This window comes from Alternaria atra (genome assembly GCF_907166805.1).
Source record: "Alternaria atra isolate CS162 genome assembly, contig: 25, whole genome shotgun sequence".
NCBI lineage: Eukaryota > Fungi > Ascomycota > Dothideomycetes > Pleosporales > Pleosporaceae > Alternaria > Alternaria atra.
Window position 1 is genome coordinate 373,470 of NW_025091323.1, and position 20,268 is coordinate 393,737.

The 20,268-nt window shown below is 50.1% G+C and overlaps 4 protein-coding genes across 4 annotated transcripts; 2 read left to right on the forward strand and 2 right to left on the reverse strand.

Annotated features, from left to right (window-relative positions):
* Positions 1-2,291: 2,291 nt before the first annotated feature.
* ALTATR162_LOCUS5122 (uncharacterized protein) lies at positions 2,292-3,771 on the reverse strand (the record flags this gene model as incomplete). The annotated part of the gene is made up of 5 exons (XM_043312739.1): positions 2,292-2,562; positions 2,974-3,344; positions 3,396-3,463; positions 3,521-3,557; positions 3,610-3,771. The coding sequence occupies 5 exons, from the start codon at positions 3,769-3,771 to the stop codon at positions 2,292-2,294; spliced, it is 909 nt and encodes a 302-aa protein (XP_043168674.1).
* Positions 3,772-9,478: 5,707 nt separating this feature from the next.
* On the reverse strand, positions 9,479-9,898 carry ALTATR162_LOCUS5123 (uncharacterized protein; the record flags this gene model as incomplete). Its single annotated transcript, XM_043312740.1, has 1 exon — positions 9,479-9,898. The coding sequence occupies one exon, from the start codon at positions 9,896-9,898 to the stop codon at positions 9,479-9,481; it is 420 nt and encodes a 139-aa protein (XP_043168675.1).
* Positions 9,899-11,006: 1,108 nt separating this feature from the next.
* Positions 11,007-12,137, forward strand: ALTATR162_LOCUS5124 (uncharacterized protein; the record flags this gene model as incomplete). The annotated part of the gene is made up of 1 exon (XM_043312741.1): positions 11,007-12,137. The coding sequence occupies one exon, from the start codon at positions 11,007-11,009 to the stop codon at positions 12,135-12,137; it is 1,131 nt and encodes a 376-aa protein (XP_043168676.1).
* Positions 12,138-17,922: 5,785 nt separating this feature from the next.
* On the forward strand, positions 17,923-19,636 carry ALTATR162_LOCUS5125 (uncharacterized protein; the record flags this gene model as incomplete). The annotated part of the gene is made up of 3 exons (XM_043312742.1): positions 17,923-18,397; positions 18,489-18,692; positions 19,032-19,636. 3 exons carry the CDS (start codon positions 17,923-17,925, stop codon positions 19,634-19,636), a joined length of 1,284 nt encoding a protein of 427 aa, XP_043168677.1.
* Positions 19,637-20,268: the final 632 nt, after the last annotated feature.

Below are 20,268 nucleotides of genomic sequence, written 5' to 3' on the forward strand. Positions count from 1 at the left end.
ACCTCCCTATCTCCACGCCGGCGCGTATGCAACTGAAATTATGGCAACGGAAGAAGGAAATAACAACGTCATAAGCCCCTCTGCAAGTTCAACTCTCGTATCGTGTTGCATAGCATCTCCGATCGTCCACAGTGTCCAACCAATGCGTCTCGTTCGTATCGCCCAATAGCCCGAGCACCGAATTGTTGGAGCACCAGCCTCCTCTGCCTAGCCATGGAACGATGTGTATGTACGATATGGGACAGATTTCCGGTTCTCTGATGATCTGTCATCATGGTTGTTTGTTAACCCCGAAGCTGGAACTCTGAAGCCTCACCAGTGGGAACTCAGCAGCAGCACCGCGAGCTCGCCAGACCCCCCACTATCATTCTCTTCTTCCCAAGGTCTTACCCATATCATTACCGCGCCAGATAAGTGCAGTGGTCTAGGCCGACATGACTGTGGGCCGCGGCTGGATCCAAATCGGTAGACACTCTTCATTTCCATTTCGAGGGCGGTGCATGGAGTCAGCCCCGCCAACAGCCGGATGCAATGCTTCCATCAATCGGTCTCGGCATCTCTCCTCGGCCGAAATAAAGCCATAAGATCGTGAACGGCCTACCTTCGCTCTTCTCGCAGAGTGCTTTCACGAACAAGCTTCTCCGGGTATTGCCCATCGAGTGTGACCTACGATTGGCTACTCGACGGGATATACGGGGACAAGCCAAGGCGTTAAGAATTTTTGTGCGATGAGGTTCTCCATTGAATCTCGTTAAAAGCGTTCGAAACCTGGGTACGGCTCGTCACGGGTTTCGTTGGCCGCCCATGGACCTATGCGATAGCGTCATAACTGGGTACACCGCGATTCTCCACTCGAGGCGAGACTTCCAAATCTGAACAATGAAGACCTAAATCATGGCCCAGATGATTTGAGTTCACGCGGATGAGACTTATCATGGCATGGTTTTGTTCCAGCTCGAAAGACTGGCCATCAGTGAGTCGGCTACGCAAGTTAACACTGATAGCGATAAGGACATCATTTTTCAAGACTTTGAAAGGTCTCGAGCGCTGGGTATACTAACAAAAGAACATAACCACGCCAGATGTCATCAAGTACTATCAAGACCTAGTGAAGGAAAGAGTTGTACTCATCATTCGGTTCCGATTCTCAGTTCTAGACCAAAACGAGAAGCTGTATTAGAAGAATACATACAAAAATACAAGATAGCTTCCGAAGAACACCGTGAAACATAGAGAATCGGATGCGACCTGAGCACTGGACCGCGGCGGTGAATGTAAGACTGAAAGCGAGTCAGAGTGGGTCTAAAATCTACGCCTGCAGCCAGCTGGTGGTCTGACAGCTGAAGATGGAGATGAAATACCGAATTGGGGAGTGAGACGCACGGAACCAGCGAGCAGAGCTTTAGCACGTCTAGCCTGAACCTCCTGTGCTAGGCACACGTTCCGCTGATCCTCTTGTATAGTTTCCACTGCTGCGCAGTGTACCACCTTGGGCTGCTCCAAGTTATGGTGCTGCGTACTCAAGACAAGGTCGTGTTCGATAAGCTTCTGGCGTCGATCGGCGATGTGCCCTTGAGGGAAAGAGGAAGCACAAAGAGAGCTGTGAAGGTGACCATGTTGACTTCGACCGTGAGGTTCGGTGATATGTCCATTAAGATCCTCGACTGACGTGTCAACTAGTATTGCTCGCATTTCCGGAGGAGCTGCTTGTTGATTCTAGACGTATATAGGAACTCAAAGTGAAGCAGTTGGTACAGTACTGCAGTGGCTGTAGTACCTCAAGTGGCGGTCCGGTCCGGTCCGGATGTCGAATGTGGTAGTGAATTATATCATGATATATCCAATCAACAGTTGAAGCGCCGACATCGGGTGACGCCCTTGAAGCTGGGTAGCCACCAGTCTTCTAGATGACACTCGTTAATGAGGAATAGTCCCCCAGGCGTGAATTTGCTTGTGTTTGGTAATGAACTGTTCGTGAGTTGCGAGGTGGTCGTTCTGCACGAGCGGCCTTTTGACGCAGGAGAGCGGAAGCAGGGTAAATAGTTATTCTGCATAGCATCTTGAACTAGAGTTTGGGTTTGGGCATACAGCGAACGATAGTTGAGAAGTGTGATCCACAGCTAGTATGCTAGAGTCGGCCAAGCATTGCGGAATCACACAATGAAGAACTTCTAGAACAAAGGGTGAATATTGACAAGAGTAGGAGTACTCTCTATTAATAGTAAGTCATGGGGTATCATTACAGAACTGTGATCAAAGTGTGTAAAATGAACATAGGAAAGGTCCTGCATCTACCGCGACGATGCACGCACATGTTCATCTACCAGCATCTCCGTGCTGTTCTCCCTCTGCGTTTCCTTGCCGGACACGTTGTCTGACCAGTTCGCTTGCGACGCGGGCGTTCTCCAGCCGCTCAGCCTCCTTCCGTCAGCGCCATCGACTTCTATATGGATATCCGTAATGACTTGTATGTCTCTCGCATCCTCGCTCGAGTTGTTCGACCGCTTTGTCACATCTAGGACGAAATCGTCTTTGGTGCGCAGCGCCTTGCTGCCACCCCTGCTGCCATAGGTTCGAGCATTGTTTGGTCGAGAGTGTGAATATACGCTGCGGTGATTTGACGGGAATGCTCTCGGAAGCCATTTTGTAATCAATGGTCTGAGCAACGGCAAACAGGCGCAAATGATACCGACGTTGGATTCCACGGAGCTCCAAGTCGCTGCAGGCGGATTGTCGTAGCTTGCGTCGACTGAGTTCGAAATGGCGACAAGGGATTGTAGACGGAGGATTGACACTAAGCAAACACTGCAGAATTGCGCGTTAGTATGACTTCTTTGGAACAGCTGAAAGCAGGGTATACAACGATGCACCGCGCGATAACCAGACGGGTTGCTCGCTACATAATGAAATAGATGTGAAGCCACTCGAAGAACGCGAAAGTAAAACAACGAGGTGCCAGAAAGGGATACTCACAATCCTCCAATCGCAAAAATCGAGATAAGTCCGATCTTCTGCCTTTTGCCAAGGTTCAGCTTCTGGATGACCGGTATAGGGAGCAGAATGATCGCAAAATCGGTGATGATGTTAATGGCGGCGTTCGTGAACCATACGGCGAATTGGTTCAGGCAAGTGGCCTTCTCATGGGTCCAGAATGCTCGTACAGGCACGCACATAAATATACTGGAGAAAACCGTCCAGATGGTGTAGCCGATGACGACGGCCATTGTGATCCAGTTTGCGATCTGGAACTGCTTGGTTGGAAAGATACGTCGGTACTGGAGAAGCATGGATGCTTTGGTCAAACCGAGGCATAGGTAATATACGATGAGACTGGACCAGAAAGCCTATTGCTTGGAATTAGCAGAGCCTTCGAACGAATGATAGGTATGGCGTACCCTCAAGAACCTGACCATGTCAGGGTCAGAGATGGTGTCCGTGTGCCTGCCCATACCATATTCAGCCTCTGCACCACGTTAGTTTTCACAAAGAGCTGTAGTCAGGCGTAAGAGTGTATACTAACGAACACCGATGGCGATAGTCAGGCCTATAGAGCAAAGCTGGCAAAGCATTAGCAAGAACATATACAATGTGACATAGAAGTGTACTTACCATTGCAAGAGCTATGCCAGCATCTTCGATGCCCACGCATCGGATCAGAAAGAACCGGGTATATAGTCGAAGGATGACGATTACGAGGGCCAGACCAGTGAAGACAGAAGAAATCTGGACAGCTTGCCTGCCCCTGGGGTTATCAGATAACGATCCAGCCATGATGTGATAGCGTAGGCCTGAGGATGACCGGATAAGGTGAATCAGGTGTCTTTTGCGGGAAACATGGAGTATTTGACAATCTGCTCAGGGACCCTGAACGAAATTGGTGGTATGCGCATCGTCGCTGGCTTTACCTCTAACCACACTTGTGCACGTACCCACTTTCCGTACACCCATTGAACAAGTGACATTCGCCAGTTATTCCGCGGGAGCCAGGGTCTGCAGCCCTGTCAGGAAACCTTCGGCATGGCCACGAGTCGAAAACGCGAAAGCCACCAAGTGTGTGAGATCGGCCTCAACACGTCCCGTGCGACGTTCCGGCCTTTCCGAGATCTACGCAGAACCCTGTCTCTGTGAACGTAGCAACATGTCACGGGTTCGTCAGGCAAGCAAATTGGAGAAGTTGTCCAACATCAATTGACATCTCTGTGCAAAGATTATGTCGGGGATCACCCTAAACAGTTCACGGTTTGTACGTTTTGGAAATGGCGCATATGGTGTCACCAAGCATGTTTGTCGGGTACGATGTTTCAGCTCAACTCCTTCGGCTGCCATCATCCTTGGTTGTAAGATCGTAGGGTTGCATGCGGGCCAAGGGATCGTGGATGCGATCCCTTCTCGAGACGCCTACCGAGCGGAGAAGGGCTGAGGAATCGGGAGGATCAGTAGAAAACCGGAGGGATTGACATATGCAGGAACGTGGCGTGAGGGTGAGCGATGTCGTACAGGAGATGGCGGCGTCTCATTCGCGGATTCTGTATAAGCGAAGCTAAAACTCTTCGCGCGCCAAACCATGATCATCCTTCGTGTCTGTTGGCCGCAGCTAAGGACGCACGGATCGGGTTCCGAGATGAATCACATGTTTTTACGTATATACTACACACTTTCATCTCGTATGTCGCCATAGCACGGAGCTTTGGGTTTTGACGGCACAAGATTCATCGCGAACTGTCTAAAAAGAAGTTTTCAAGTGTCCAGCCACAGCAGTGATTGGTTGATTGAGGCCCAGGCCGGAACCCCTAGTGCTGTCCTATCGAGAATGACAGGACGCTACGTCCTCCGTCGCAGTTAGTTAGGCGATCTTACAACGTCGCAACCTCATTTCTCAGACCATAGATAGGCTCGCAGCCTCATTGCAAACGAGTGAAGAGAAGCAAAACTCCCTGAAAATCTGCAGATCGGTCATCGATAACGCGTGCGTAACAGCTCGATACCGCATCGAGTCGCCGAGGTGAGTCAAGAGGTGGAACTGCAGAAACTGGCTAAGATCAGCTTTCGATAGATATTGGTGAGCAGAATAACTGTGGCTCCAGGACATCTGTGGGCAGCCTTTAGACCGGATCTTGAGGTATGCGTGAGCCGCGATGACCCGACGGCGGCCTTTCCTCGCTATAACTCACTGTGGAGATTGCCAACGGCCTGTAGCCGAGTGTGCGCACGGGAAGAGCTGTATATCTTTTGCTGGCCCTTTAGCTCACTTGAACCACACTACCCAGGTACTCCATTTATCACTAACGCTTCGATATCACTATAGTCGAGAGATTAAGGCTTCCTTATATTGACGAAGCACGCTATGGACTGCGCATCGAAGCCGTTGACATGTCGTCGTTATTGCTGGAATTCTCATTGATTTTCCTACCCCGCGGAACAGGGCTATTCGGTCCTTTCCTTCCCGGCACTCAAAGATCTGAGCCTGAGGATGACACCGATGATGAGGAACTTAGCTTGCGCCGTCGGCGGTGACATGAGGATCGTCGACAGCGTAGTGTTACAAAAAGGTATGGTGTCGTAGGAACAGAGCGGACCCCTTCTCCACAAGTCACGATTCGTGAGTGACCCCAGCGATAGGGCACCACGCGACGCCAAGGGGTTAGTATGCTTCGGAACTGCCCAGCTGTTCGACAGCCCTCAACTTGTCTGACATCTTGTCAATCATACCGAATTCGATCTATACAGCCCTACACATCATTTAGTCGACATGCGATAGTTAGCTGATCGGCAATCAAAAGTGGAAGAAGCGTGCGCGCGAATAGTTGCAAGTTGTACATCGCATATGCCGAGTAAGGTAAAGAGGGATGTGCACTTAAGCACCAGGCTGTCTTCTCGCCCATTGGTGCCTCCCCTTTCCCAAGCCGGACATCATCGATCACGGTTGAAACCGTTACATATGTTCATTGCGTTGCTGTCAAGGGAGCAGGAAGATGACGTTTTGCAGCTGATACCCCACGCCTCAGCTTGGTGCTGTGTTGCACGTGTCCAACGATGCAATTCTCCCTTTTCACGTGCGGCATCCCGCAACTGCGTCCTTTTCGCTGCCGAGATCAGAAAAGCAATATGACGCCTCATCCGCGGAGCCTCAATTGGATCACATCGCCGCATGACGCTAGATCTAAGTTTATCTGGTGTTTTCCTTTTGGGCTACGATCTTGTCGCCTCCAAGGATCGAGGGGCACCGATTACCACAGTACACTTACTGTCGTGCGCATTTACAGTCGGCGCTATTGCTACCAATGAGTCCAATCCACCGTGACGAATTTCGGCGTTGCAGGTCCCAACACCAACGTGGGAGCTGGGGACAATTCAAAGGGTCAGCAATGTGGAGTTAATTGAAGATCGCAGAGTCAGCCTCTTCGATAGAGCAGCTGTCGATCGATCGAACAGCCTGACCTTTACCGTTGGCCTTCTCCGGTATCATTGGAAACTACTCTAGAAACCTACCCGCGACCGGCTCATGTCTTCTTCCTTCCACCGGCTATTGACTGCTTACGTCAAAGCTCCTGTAATCACAGCAGTACCATCGCTTGCGATGAAAGCAACTCCCAGTCTTCGGGCCCTTTCTGAAGAACTCAGGTTCCTCGCCGAGTGAACCGCATCGTTTTGCTCGACTGAAATATCTTCGTGCTCAGGATTCGACAGCGAGATGAAGCGGAAGATTCCGTCGCACCAATAGAGTACAGACCCGCAAGCACAGGCAAGAAGCTTGGTGTCGAGGAAGACAGGAAACGCGTACCGTGAGTGCTACATGCGGAGAGCGCTACGTTCGACGTTGTTACGTGGATGATGCTCAGATGGGGCCTAGTAGCGTTGCGCCATTGGGTGCACAATGGAAGCATGTTGCCTCTATCATATGGTAGAAGTATACAAGGTATAGTATGATTAATCGCTAACGATATACATGATAGTGCTTATTTTGGGCGCCTATCTTGGCCTTCGAAGCCAATGTCAACCGGTGGCAGCATCGCCAAGCGACAGCGGCTCTTAGCCACCGCTCTCGATGGACGCTGCCCAGCCTTGCAACTACGCGATCAGCGACTCGGAAACAATTCTACTACGACCGCTAGCCACCATGTGGCTCACAATGATGTATAGATGATACGAGGCACGAGGCACGAGCCACCACTGCATCACCAACGATACCAATGATACCAACCCCCCTTACGAATGTGTGAAATCGAGAAACCAAGGTTAAGTCCACTGCGACTGTGCGTCCATACCACCATCTTCTGGCATTGCTTCGGCAAGTACCATAGCTGGGCTAACGAGCCCGTCTCTGTACAAAGCCCTCGGCTATTCATAGTCTTCAGCAACGAAGTCCCTGGATTCCAGTAGGGCGAGCTTGCAGTCTCATAGCTCCCGAGCTGCCACTGATCCTTGCGACTACTTTGTGTCATAGGCTTCCGGTACGAGCGCGGTGCTCACACATAGACAGACACGGTACTGCTTGTCGGGGTCTGACTACGCGCCACCCCTTCTTCAGATTCCCCGGTCATTCATGGAGGACCGAACATCGTTCCCAGGCGTACGAACTCATTCCGACGATGGCTTTGCGAATCTGGAAGCTCCAGCTTTGATCGCATAATATCACACAACTAGGCCTCGAGCTTGAAGTTGTCTAGCGGTCGCTCCGGGGAGACATATCTCGCGAATTCCTTGTGGAAGTCAGCTGCCTGTCAACCAGCTAGTGCGGGAGTTTCGACTTCCTGGAAGTGGCTGTTCTGGATCCTACCCCTGAAGAAGACGTATATAAGACGTTGGACGCAGACATGAATATTGCATGCATCTTCGAGCTGAAAGCACATCAAGGTAGGATATTCGCGCGCTAGCGTAAGATAGCTACTAATCTGATTATCTGTTGATACACTGATGTGTTTACATGGCTTTAGTTTCGATGAAATGTAGATATGCACTTCTCCGCCTGGGCTGTCTCAGCGGACCAAGTCAAGGATGTTCAACAGCGTTGTAAATAGTGATGACGCAAACAAAGCTTTTAGGACAAAGCGAGAGCAAGGCCCTTGAGTACATTTTGAGTTCCGATAAGCATTGCTCGGCATTGCCACTTGCGGGCATTGTCAATAATCAACACTAAGGCATTGTAGACGATATGACATATGTCGAGTGAGACCATTTCCATCGAGACAATTTTGATTTTAAAGAATGATGGTTGTTCCACTCACTTATCTCTCCTTTGCGTACCCAGCTTCCCGATCCAAAAGAGATTCCCCGTACCTTTGTAGTTTCTCATGATGAGAATATCACTGTTAACGTAAAATTTAGATGAATGATCGTTGCAATTCACATTTGCATTCATCGTAGGTGCGTACTAGCTGAACGGCAGTGACATCTGAGGTTTTGCGTAGCCGGTTATCCAGATCTTCACTGATCAACCAAGCCCGCCCCCTCACTCATCCAACTTCTATATAAAGACTGTACGATCAGATCAGCAGCCATACTTAGGGCTCCGCAGCTTCAACCCAACCATGTTCCACCACCTAACCCACCTGGCACCTCAGCGCGGCTTAGACGGCTCATTCTCCTGTTACACAACCCTCGACCACCTCCCCACCAAGCCTATGCCCTCTATCTCCTTCGCCGCTGTGCCTACATCATCGCCCCAATCATGCGCAGGCACAACTGGTCCGTCCCGATGCTCCACGAGCTCTCCCCATATTCCTCCTGCCAGGGTAAATGTCTTACTGCTAAACGAACGATCACGACACGCTCCAGCACAATCACCGAGACCATCCCACTGAACGTAGAATTGCGTTTGCGTGAAGATAGTGATCCGAGTCAGTTCATTCGTATGGGTAGTTTGATGAGGACAATGCTACATGAACTTGCTCATTTCATGTATAGGCGGCATTTTATGGGATTTTACAGGTTCAACACGGTATTATTCAGCGAGCTCATTAGAGATGTTGAGGCGGGAGAGTTGCGGGGAAGGGTGGATTGGAGGGATGTTCCTAGAGAAATTGCGGGGGTTGAGGAGATTGTTTGTTCAATAACGGGGGATTTGAAGAAGTGCTTTGCGGTGATGTTTGGTGGCGAGAAGAAAGACCGGTATAGGTACAGAGTGTGATGGTCGTATAGAGGGGTTGTACTGGAAATGCGATGGGCCCTAATGACAAAGACCCGTTCCATATTCATCGGCAGCGAAACTGTCTAGTCAACGTCTTGTAGATACTTGGCTATATCCCATTCAGGAGGAATTGCTGAGTCATGCAAGCTTTCCTGATAGTGGAGTCTTAGGCGGTCCATCAGAATCGAATCGGCGAATCGTGAAAGACGACGACTCGACAACAGTATACCCGACATTCGCGCGCATCTTTGTCGGGACCCAGCCCAGCATTTGTCATCCCAGTATATCCCACGTTGTTCCCTCAAGCCATTCCTCAACCACAGCTTCGTCACTGATGCCTATTTGGTATGTCTATCCGTCTTTGAATCCAGCAAACCTCACCCATCTCAGGACTGATGCGTTGGAGCATTTCTTCTCCCGTTCTTTAGCACCCCAGGATGTAAAGCCTGTTTCGAGAACATGCCTTTCCCCCGGGTACAGCGTGACGTAACCACGTCTAGTAGCCCATGAAATTTCGCCCTCGCTATCGAGATAGTACATATCTCTCCTGTTGCGTGGCATCTGTTGCCCAGTATCGATATCGGTAAACGTGAACCCAGAAGCCCGAAGGATCTTGCCGTCGAAAAGACTCGTGTATCGCTTGTACAAGGTAATCGGTTTGTCGTGACGAAGTGTGAGGCTGAGGCTGATGTTCAGGTTGGTAGATCCGTCGATATCAAAAACGCCGGGCGAAACAGTGATGGCGACATCGATAGTGGGTAGAATGGTCATACTGCCATGAGGAAGCTGTCTGACATCTAGAAAGCAAAGTTCCTAAAGCCCCCGGGTATACTCATGAACCTATGGTAGTAGACGACTGGGGACGCGAAACTGCTGCCTTGACGCGTCTCATCCTACATGTGTTTGCATCGCTCTAGCAGGTGTTCAGTCAGCATCGCTTCTGTCGTGCCTACCTGCGCTCATTCCAAAGCATGACCAATACTAGTGGTCGTATATAGTGGTACTAGGTAGCTGATATTCGTAGCGCTGCTAGTGAAAGGGTTCATGAGGTCGTCAGCCAGGTGATGTCATGACACCTCGATCCAGCCGCTTTGGGCGCTAGCGTGCCTACGAACCATTCACACCTACTGTTGCGTATGCTTTGCCGACAACACTACATGACTCCTTGCACATTTGCAATTGCAACTCTCATCTTCGAAATGAGGACGCAGCCGAATCTAAATGCGATCCTACGAAAACGAAACGCCCGCACGCTGACCACGCGAACCATGGCGTCTTCATCACCACGCCAAACAGGAATGTTAGGACCAAGTGAAGGTCAAAGGACGTGAAATAGAAGCAAGGTCTAGGAACACTAAGATAACTCAGTTGTTATCATGGCTTACTTCGAGGTTTGCGTGAGGACTCGCCTGGGGTAGAGAGGTATACAGTGTTTAGGTAACGTATTGACCTCTCCTACATGCGAAAGTATCGCAAGTCGCCTCGGTTGTCTCCGTACTAAAGGTTGCTCGACACAACTCTATTGTACTATTCGATGAACTCACTCCCAATGAGATGCTTTTGCGTCTTCACCTCGACTGACAATACTAACCCCAACCTTAACCACCCGACGAGAATGCAGACGGGCAGAATTGCGTCTTTACCACGAGACAATAGCGGCTTATTGAGGATGAGTTGCAGCCATCAACAGCAGCCCTAACACTGAAGCAGCCCATATCCTTACAAACTCTATCGTCAAAATACCCAGCTTCCTCTATATTCTCCTTACGATTTTCTTAGTCTACGTTATTACAATTTCTCAGGCCTTTAATCTTTTGACCTTACTTGTATACTGCTAACGATACCCATTAGGCCTCTTTACGATACCCAGTACACCATCATGTCTTCTTCAACTCTACCTTCTGTTGAGCTAGTCTCATTCGACGCTGCTATGTATGAAGCCGCCACGATTCTCGCTGAACTTCGTCACGCGCGCCCCAAGACACCCTCTACGCCTGCCACAAGACCTCTGTCCGTCGTCCTCCCCTCAATTGAGTTGGTCCCACTGAGCGACGCATACTTCGGATCTGCCCAAGCCCCCAACACCTACGGTAGATCTGGCCTAACACTCAAGCTGCGTTGCATCCAATCCGCCCTTCATTCCTCATCTACTCCCATTGCTGGCGCTGGCCCTAAGCGCAAGATCACCCACCTCGTCACCAATCCTGAAGTCGACGCCGACACCGAGATCGAAATCATGCCTCGCAAGCGTCGCGTTAAGAAGAATGTTGAACTTCCTTCCACGCTGCCTCTGATGCTCATTGCCGCACCCACTATGAAGCGAAACAAGCGCGTTCTGGACCCTAAGAAGGTTGGGCATGCCGCCCTCATCGCTACCGCCACCAAAGCTGGCACCGAGTATTACGACTCGGACGCGGACGATGTCGTTGGCGACGTCAAAAACACCACGAAGCCAGAACTGTTTCGCAACGTTGCGTGGGGCGCATACGCCACCTCCTACGGCAACGAGGATGACTTCCAGGCGCAGCCTGACTTCACCCAGTTCGTTCCTGGCCGGTTTGAGCTGCTCCCAGACGGCACCGCGCGTGACCAGAAGCACAAGCTGGCGGTCAAACTCCTCGACAAGAACGGTAAGAAGCACATCTTCGCCAACCCTCCTCCGCGCGACTGGGCCTCGCAAGCGGCCATCACGGCGCTGAACAAGCGCACTGTTCAGCAGCTCCGGCGCAACACCAGCGTCCGGTTTCGCGAGGTTGTGCAGGCTTACGTCGCGGAGGAGCGGCGGTGGATCCTCGCCAACCTCAATGCCGGCAAGCCAACCAAGGGGTGGAAAGCCTTTGTTGAGGCGTTTAACAATAAGTTCGGGGGCAAGATGCTCGCGGGCACGCCCGGTGCTCGGCCTTTCAGAAGTCACTCCAGTCTTAACAAAGAGGTGGAGAGATTTGGAACTGACTTCTATATGAAGGGTCGGGTGCCGGTGCCGGCCAACCAGAAGATCAATAAGGAGTGAGCGGCGGCGGTGGTGATCAGAACATGAGTGGTGGTAGTGAGCTGCGCGCTGGTCGCCCGTAGGTCTCCCCTGGATAACCATTAGCTAGTTGTGAGCTGGGACTGGTCCCTTGCAGGACTCAAGAATGCATACATCTACTCTTCGAATACCTGCACGATAGCTTCACGGCGACTGACGCTGACCAAGGGAAGACCTTGGCTGTTTCCAGGCTATCCAATCAGATATGCGTTAGTCAATGCAGAATACGTCTGCCGCCTCCACGGTGCTACGTTTTTGACTACTCGAGTCCACCGTGCGTATCGAGTTCCTCCAGGCCTTACTATACGGCCTCAATCCTCCACTAAAAACGCCATTGTAGCTATGTCCGCCGCTAAGTCTCCGACATCCCACACCACCTCCCATCGCCCCTTCAGCACTGCCTCCAAATATCGCGTCACTTGAACTCTCGCGGTATCTGCATCCACTAGTCGTGCACCTTCTCTATCTGCAAAATAGTCCACAGTATCTAGCAATCCTTCTCCGTAGCTGTTGTCTGAACTTATGGAATGACGTGAGGAACCTGGATCGCCGCTATGATCGTAGAATTCAGGAATATTCCGCATAAGCATTTTATCATGCGTCATGGCTACAACTTCGTTATGAACGAAGATCATCTGCAAAAGTAGAAGTACGAAGCCAGTATGCATATCACCTGCATTTCGTGTTGTCGCAACTTAGCTTCAAACGGCGATTGAAGATGGATCCCAGTGCTGGTAAAGAGGCGGCTGAGCTGATCTCGCCTCGCGAGATGCGTGTTACTACGTGCACGTAGTCTAAGAATTTTATATCATCGAGGGTAGAATTAACCGCCTGGAATATTGTGTCGGTGTAGCATGGCGTGCGTGTGTCGATTTCCATGGCGAATGCCGTCATCGCAGTTGGTTGGGAGGAGATTCGGAGCTTGATGAGTGTTTGATGTAGTCCGTTGTTAGGATCCTCCTGTAGCAGTTGAGATGGGGAAATCTAAGGTGCCTTGGAGGTATATAAGCCATTTTTCATGCGGTATCAGAGTTGTTTTGACTCTCGCTGTACTGAGCCATGATTCACTTCCCCATTGAAATTCGCGGAGAAACAGACCTTTCACAAGACGATTACAGGATGATAAATACTTCAATAGTGGCTCAGGAAAGCTTTCAAAATGTATGTACTAGCGTTGGTTAACTGTAGAGGGTTTTTAGAGGACATAGCCACTGTGAAAAAGCCAACACATTCTGTTAACAGTCGTATTAGGTGTATAAAATATCAAAGACTGTTATATACTTTTAAAGGATTATTAGATCGTTGTATGTAGGTGAGATGCACTTCTTAAATCCGTACTACCTTCCTTGGCCTTAAGGTTTGACGGTATATTCGCTTGTTTAAAACAACAAGGTGACTGTCGTTGATGTGAATGACATGCAACGACTAGGTCCGATCAACGATTAGTGTGACTGTTGAAGAAAGCGCAAGGCACAAAATTTTGTCGCATTCATGCGTTTAATGCACGATATTGGGAAAGGGTGCTTCGAAAAATTGGCTATAAACAAAAGTCAGATTTAGGATCGGCGAGACAGTGTGCATTAGCTACCAACTTAGCAATCGAAGATCTACCAATTTCAAAGCTTTTTCCACGATGTAGCTGCATCGCAGGGATGAATTCAGGTTAAATAGACCTTGACGTGAGCTGGGTCAAGCTGCGGGCAAGAACCTTCACCCATGAAGCTTTGAGAGTAGCCGCTACCACTGAAATGGGCACAGGCTCAACCTGAACAGGGTGCAACTGCAATGAAATCTCATCCAATAGGGCAGTAAGGTCATGGACACTGATCTAGCCAATAGCCGGCGTTTCCTGCCCAGAGCTGCCAAAGCGGAGGTGCAACACGGTGAATGTTGTCGAGCCTTCTGCTACTGTTGCACCAATCATTCCTGTCCCGTTTTCATTTTCTTCCTCTCCGCATCCAGTACGGTCTCAGCAGCTGCTCATGCATAATCAAAGCTTCTATAGATGAAGTCCACTACCAAATACCGCGTGACGAAGGCATTCCCCTTTGTCATCAATTTAAACCTCTGCGTGATACAATCACGAAACTTTTTTACAATCGAATTAAAGACGTTCGTTCCCTCCAGCATTAGTGGCAGGTTAGGTTCTTCTCCGTCGTAAATCTCGGAGAGGGGGCTTCGTGCCACATTTGGACAATCGGACGAGCGCGTAGGAGGGACATGAGGTTTGCTCTAGCGATGTGCGTCGGCTTGGACTTACATAGCTTGTGTGAGATATAGGTCAGGTAGTAGAACCACTCTACTGGTGGATTGTATGACTGCATCATGGAGAGGATTAATGGGATGGTCTGCCAGCTTGGATGGAGGGCTTTAGGTTGCCGCGTGGGCATGATGGCGTTGATGTGACGCGATGTCGATTCGAGGGTATGAAGACGTCCTGCGTTCTTAGTCTGTTGTGTGTAGAATAAAGAAGCTCGGGCAGCTATCAGCACTCCGTTCATAACCTACAGGGACCGCATCGTGAAGGTCTATGTAAAAGAACAGTGTTTATACGGCTTCTAGTTAATAGCAAGATCTACCGATGATAGAAACTGCTTCATGTGTGCAGTGTATGCGCCTACATCACATATTGCCTGCGCTCATGTATATGCAAGGATCTAGACATCCGAGATAATAGCTCAGCGTGATACAAGTGGGGCTTCGAAGACAATATATCACCATCACATTCCCCATTCAAAGCACCAACCCGCGCCAAACATTCCCAGCCCCACCACACCCGCAACCACCCAAGCCACCACTGTAGTCTTACCTCCCACCACCATTCCAGCTTTACCCTGGAACTGAGATGGCAGCGGCGACATAACCGATGTGTTCGTCGAACTGGGCAGCACCAATTCCGACGTTTGACTCGGCAACGGGGGCAAGAACGTCGCGGACGCCGGCGTCGGGAGTACAATGGTAGCAGAGAGCGCATCGAAGCTAGACTGCGCTTCCGCAGTGTTTGCCGCAAAAACACTAACTGTTGTAGTTGTGGTCACGGTGCTGGAAGTTGCGATGCTGCGTGATAGGGATTGAATGTAGATGTAGTAAAATTGCCAGTAGTAGCTGAGATCGGGTGGTGAGTGGGCGTTCTAGATATATTTTGGGGTAGTAGAGAAATGACGTACTAAGTGATGGTGTATGTGAAGTATCTACTCGTCGGTGGTACCGAAACGACACTGGTGACTGTGAAGCTTGGAGCGCTCGTTGCCTGGTCTGGCGAGGGAAACGCAGAAACGGGGCCCGTGCCATCTGCGGGTGTGCAGCCGCTGCAGGTTTCTCCATTGGGGCAGTAGTAGCCACTAGAGCAGCAGTAATTCCCGAGTGGGGCGTCTGTGAAAAGGCAGGTAGGTCAGCGGTGTGGTTTATCGTGCGGGGGGAACGGATAAGCTTACAACTGCCGCCAGGACAGCAGGTTGCGTCAAGAGGAGCCATATTCAGTTCGTCGCAGCATTTGTAGCCGCTGGGGGCACATTTGAATGCCGAGCACTGGGTGTCACCAGGAAGGCCTGCATGGGGTCAGTGTTTGAAAGGGCATGTATGAGGTCAAGACAAACATTGCCCTTGTCGAGGCATGAGGACGGAGAGCTCCTCCCGTGCTTCGAAAGAATGGCCATGGGCGAAGACTACGAGCGAAGTGAAGAGAAGAAAGACCTTGGAAACCATAGTCGCGGATAGTTGTTACTTCTCGTACTAGAAGTCTTGAGTCGATACAAACACTCAGACGCACAAGACACTACACATTTATACCTCTTTTCTCGTTTCATCGGCATCCCACCTCCGAATCAGACACGGGAAACACGCTTTCAAATCAGCCCTGGTGGCGTCTGCAACGCTTTCAGCTGCGTAGGCCCAAGCCGTGTACATGTTTACCAAGGAGACGAAATCCGCGGCAACTCATTTCGGTCGGAGTTCTTCGTGGCGCGTCTGATTGGCTGGTTTCCGCATCGGTACTTGGTGAGGCTTGTAGTATCTTGTAGTATCTTGTAGTATCTTGTAGTATCTTGTAGTATCTTGTAGTATCTTGTAGTATGTACGTGATGATTTCGTGCATTGAGCCTAACAAGCTAACTAAGATCGGATGGATCCCATATATACCTGAATCAGGCCATCCTTGGCAGTCATGTGACAAGGCCTCGCTTTCCTCGCAGACCTTTCCCTAACTCCACGCGAACTACAGGACTAGAGCCTGACTCTTGATTTAACGCGAGTTCGGCCTATCTTAGCTCCTCCTCTAGCCTTAGGACTAGAACTGACTCTTTTCATTATTTCTTATGGTTAGCTTAGTCCTGGTCTAAAGTACACATGGAGCAGCTATACTCAATCATCCCTCTGTAACTCTATATAGCCATATGTATCTTTCAAAAGATACGGTTCCTTGGATTTGTTTACCTGTAATGCTAAGGAAGTCTACACAATCGATTCAGCACTGGCCACACTTCTCGTGACACTTAGACCGCTCATACGAGGGACCTAGCTAAGAACGAGATTGATAGGTAGCGCTGTCGCGGCAGCGGATGATTGATTGATACATGTCCACAGGTGCGGCTGAATTTGTGCTAAGTCAGCGCGGCCCAGATCCCGCTCGGGCTGAGCCTACTTCCGCGGAGCCTCACGATCAGGGCCCGACTCGTGATATCGCGCGACTTCGGCCTGGTCCACCTAAACCTTGTGGTTGTAGTGAGACATATATTGAATCTATTCAGGATTAGCTCTATCGTAACCTGAAATGCATACCTGGACATGCTGCATGCAGAGTAACATCATCTTGCCCTTGCCGAGATCGCCTTTGATCCACGGCAGCTGGCTCTGTGGGTCATTGTGCCATTGTTGGAAGCTGCAGCTTCCGAGCACCCAGCGGTACGAGCCCTCGAACAAGCCGTCCTTCGTGTCTTCGATGTGCTTCTTATCCTTGAAGAGATCTGTAGGACGTAGGTTCAGAAGGCACTCCTCTCGCTTCCTAACACTTTCTTGTAACTTCTGGAGGTTCTCTTTCCAGCTCTGGATCCTATTATGAGGCCGTCTAAATGGTTGTTCTGTGCCTTCGCCGTAGACAAGCGCCGTTTTGAGATCGAGAACGCCGCTTAAGGAGTACGCCGCATCGTATTAAAGCTCTGTCTGTCAACTTTGTCCCCACCGCAACCGCTCGTCAACGCTACAACGAGAAGTAGGGACCGTTTGTGGGTACATCAAGAGGTTCAAATCTTCAACATTGTGAGCCAATATTTGCGATGATCAAGGATGAACTTCTGATAGATTGGACCTCGCGTGTGACGTCTTGATGCTTACCTGAATTTGTGTAGCAAGCTGCTCACGTCGATTCGTACCTCCCTTTATCATCAAGGTCTTTTCGAAAGGGTCTTTCCGATAGTCTATAGAATGATTTGAAGTAACCTACAGGAGCTATGGTACTGCCCAAATGCTTCATCAGTGAGCGATACCACATCCAGGGGGGTTTAGATGTGAAGTTACGAAATGAGACCATGTCGATCGTATCTGAATGCCAGAGTAGGAATGAAAGGGCCTAACACTGTGCGCAGCGATCCGGAAATGCGTGCACGGAGCACAATGAATGATACAAAACACCCCATGCAGGTGATAGCGCGACAGCAATCCCTCCACCACCATATATCAAGAAACCTTTCCTGTAGCCAACTGCTCGCACTCATACTTCCACCACTCAAAATCTTCCACCTTGCTCCTATTCAAACCAGTGCTAAGCGAAATTATGACGACGCAAGAAGTTCCCGTGCAGGGTCGCTTCCCTCAGGAGAACATCCGCGGATATGGTCCTACCAAAGTCTACAGTATGACCGCTACCGTCGAGATTACCGCCCCCAATCCGCCATCCGAGAATCACACCATTCGAGTCATCAAGGTCGAGATATCATGCACCAACTACCTTGACACTCATACCATTCTCATCGATGACGCTAGCATTCTTCGTATGTTTGTGATAAAAGATGGTACTATACAAATTGATCTGAGTCCTCTCGACATGGCGATACCGGTATTCGGATTGGAGGCTGCTGGTCCTATGCCGGACAACGACGGAGAAGAAGATACAGACGAGGACATCGAAATGGTCAAGAAAGCTTGGGAAACTTGCCGGCTGGTCTGGGGACACTATGATAGACTTACGGAGTTAGGCAAGCAAATGTCTAGGAAGAGGGAACCTGAGCTTGCTGGTCAAGCTAGTAGTGGTTAGTAATTGCTCTTCCTTCGGATCGAGCGTTTGTGCAACGCATATAATGTTATCTGGTTTTCTCGGTGCAAATACTGAGATCTGTATAGCTGAGCGCCCTGTACAACCAGTAGGGCAGATAGATAAGCTTGTAACAGAACGCCAACGACCAGTATATGCACAGCGACCGGCAGATCTTTCCTCATCTACCCCGAAGACTATGACACCTCCTATACATATCGGCGGCGGCGCACACTCGCAGCTAGAGGACTGCGAACATTGGAGTGACATTGAAGAGAACGGTGAAGCCCAAGGTACTGGCGACGTCGGAATCCAATGCGCTGCACAGTCGCTGTGCTCATGTCTTGGTGGCAACTTGGCGCAGTTTTCGCAACCTCTTCTTTCTCAACTGGATGATTCTAGCGCAGCATCGAAGCCAGGAACATACTCATCACATGTCCTGAGGGGTTCTGGACTACGGCAAGAGGTTTTGGTACCCTCCGACATCCCATCGGCTGAAAAGCGCAAGACCATGCCCTCGGAGCATGTCTCAGCCCGGGTGCAGCAACTTCAAGACAAATTCGACGCAACTCAGGCTGAGGGGGATGATCGATCAGTATGATTGGATAAATCTCTATCAAAAGACGAAGCAGTTGGGGATGGCCTATCGAAAGACGGCCCAGAAGACGACAGGGAAGAAGACTCTGAGGATTACAATGAAGGCGGATACGAAAATACAGATGACGAAGATTTCGAACAGTCTACCGCCGCAAAGTCCAAGCGTTTGAACAGTACCAAGGAGGCTCCTAAACTGTCTCAGAAGGCGCTAGGAAAGCAATCAGCGAAGCCCACCTCATCTGGAGCGCCGCGCAAGGTAAAGCTTCGAGACCCGACACTGATGATCTGGCCAACAACTATCATCACGACTGGTACCGCAGGACATAATCTACGACCTCTTATGGAAAAGATGGGCCAGACTCTGGCGACAGAGGCTGAGCGCCAGGAGTATATGGATCTCGTGTGGACGCGTCACCGAGCCGCTGAAGGCAACGATACTGTCAAGCAGATCGTTGTTGATGACCTTGAGACCTTTGTACGTAGTCATGGTATCGTCGATCTGCACAACCTATGGGCGCGATGGATGGAATCTGGCATCAAAGTTGCCATGCCCATGTTCAAGCCGGTTGGGATTGGTGAGATGGACGCAGCCGAGAGGCTGAATATGTTTAAGAGGAAGAAAAAGGTACGTCGGGGCTGAGAGGGTTCCGCGACTCTTGAGAGAAGTCGACTCGGAGAGCAGTTCACGGTAGCTTGTGCAACGTAAGGCGACAGATGAGGTATTGCGCTAGGGTTTGAGCAGCCAAAAGAGTAAATACATTAGCATAATTCGTCTCTATGATCCGCAGCACATGGCTAGATATATCGCTACAACTTATATGCAAGGTGTTTGAGGCATTATAATTCTGTTCATGTGCTGTACCGGTGCGTTAGCTGTGTAGATACTTAGCACGGCCTTTAAATGACATTCTACTACCAACCTTAAGAATAAGATTCTTGGAATAGAGAATCAATAATTACAAAGTTCTAAACCTATTATCTCATAAGATTTCCACTTGCAGAACTACGGGATCCTGCGAGAGCTCGCCTAGCCGCACTCGCCTAGCCGCACTCGCACTGGAATCGTGTTCACACATGGCCCTACCACGTTGGATAGGTCAGGCTGATTGTCCAGTGCATTGCGCCCACCGACAAGTTGGCCGAAGACGAATTCGTCGTGGTTTGCCAAGATCCGGGCTTGAGCGAGGGCCCATGCAGTCTTCATCACATAACCCTAACCTATTGTTAGCGTGAAATTTGTGGGTTGGGGTCTGACAAATCCAACCCAACCCC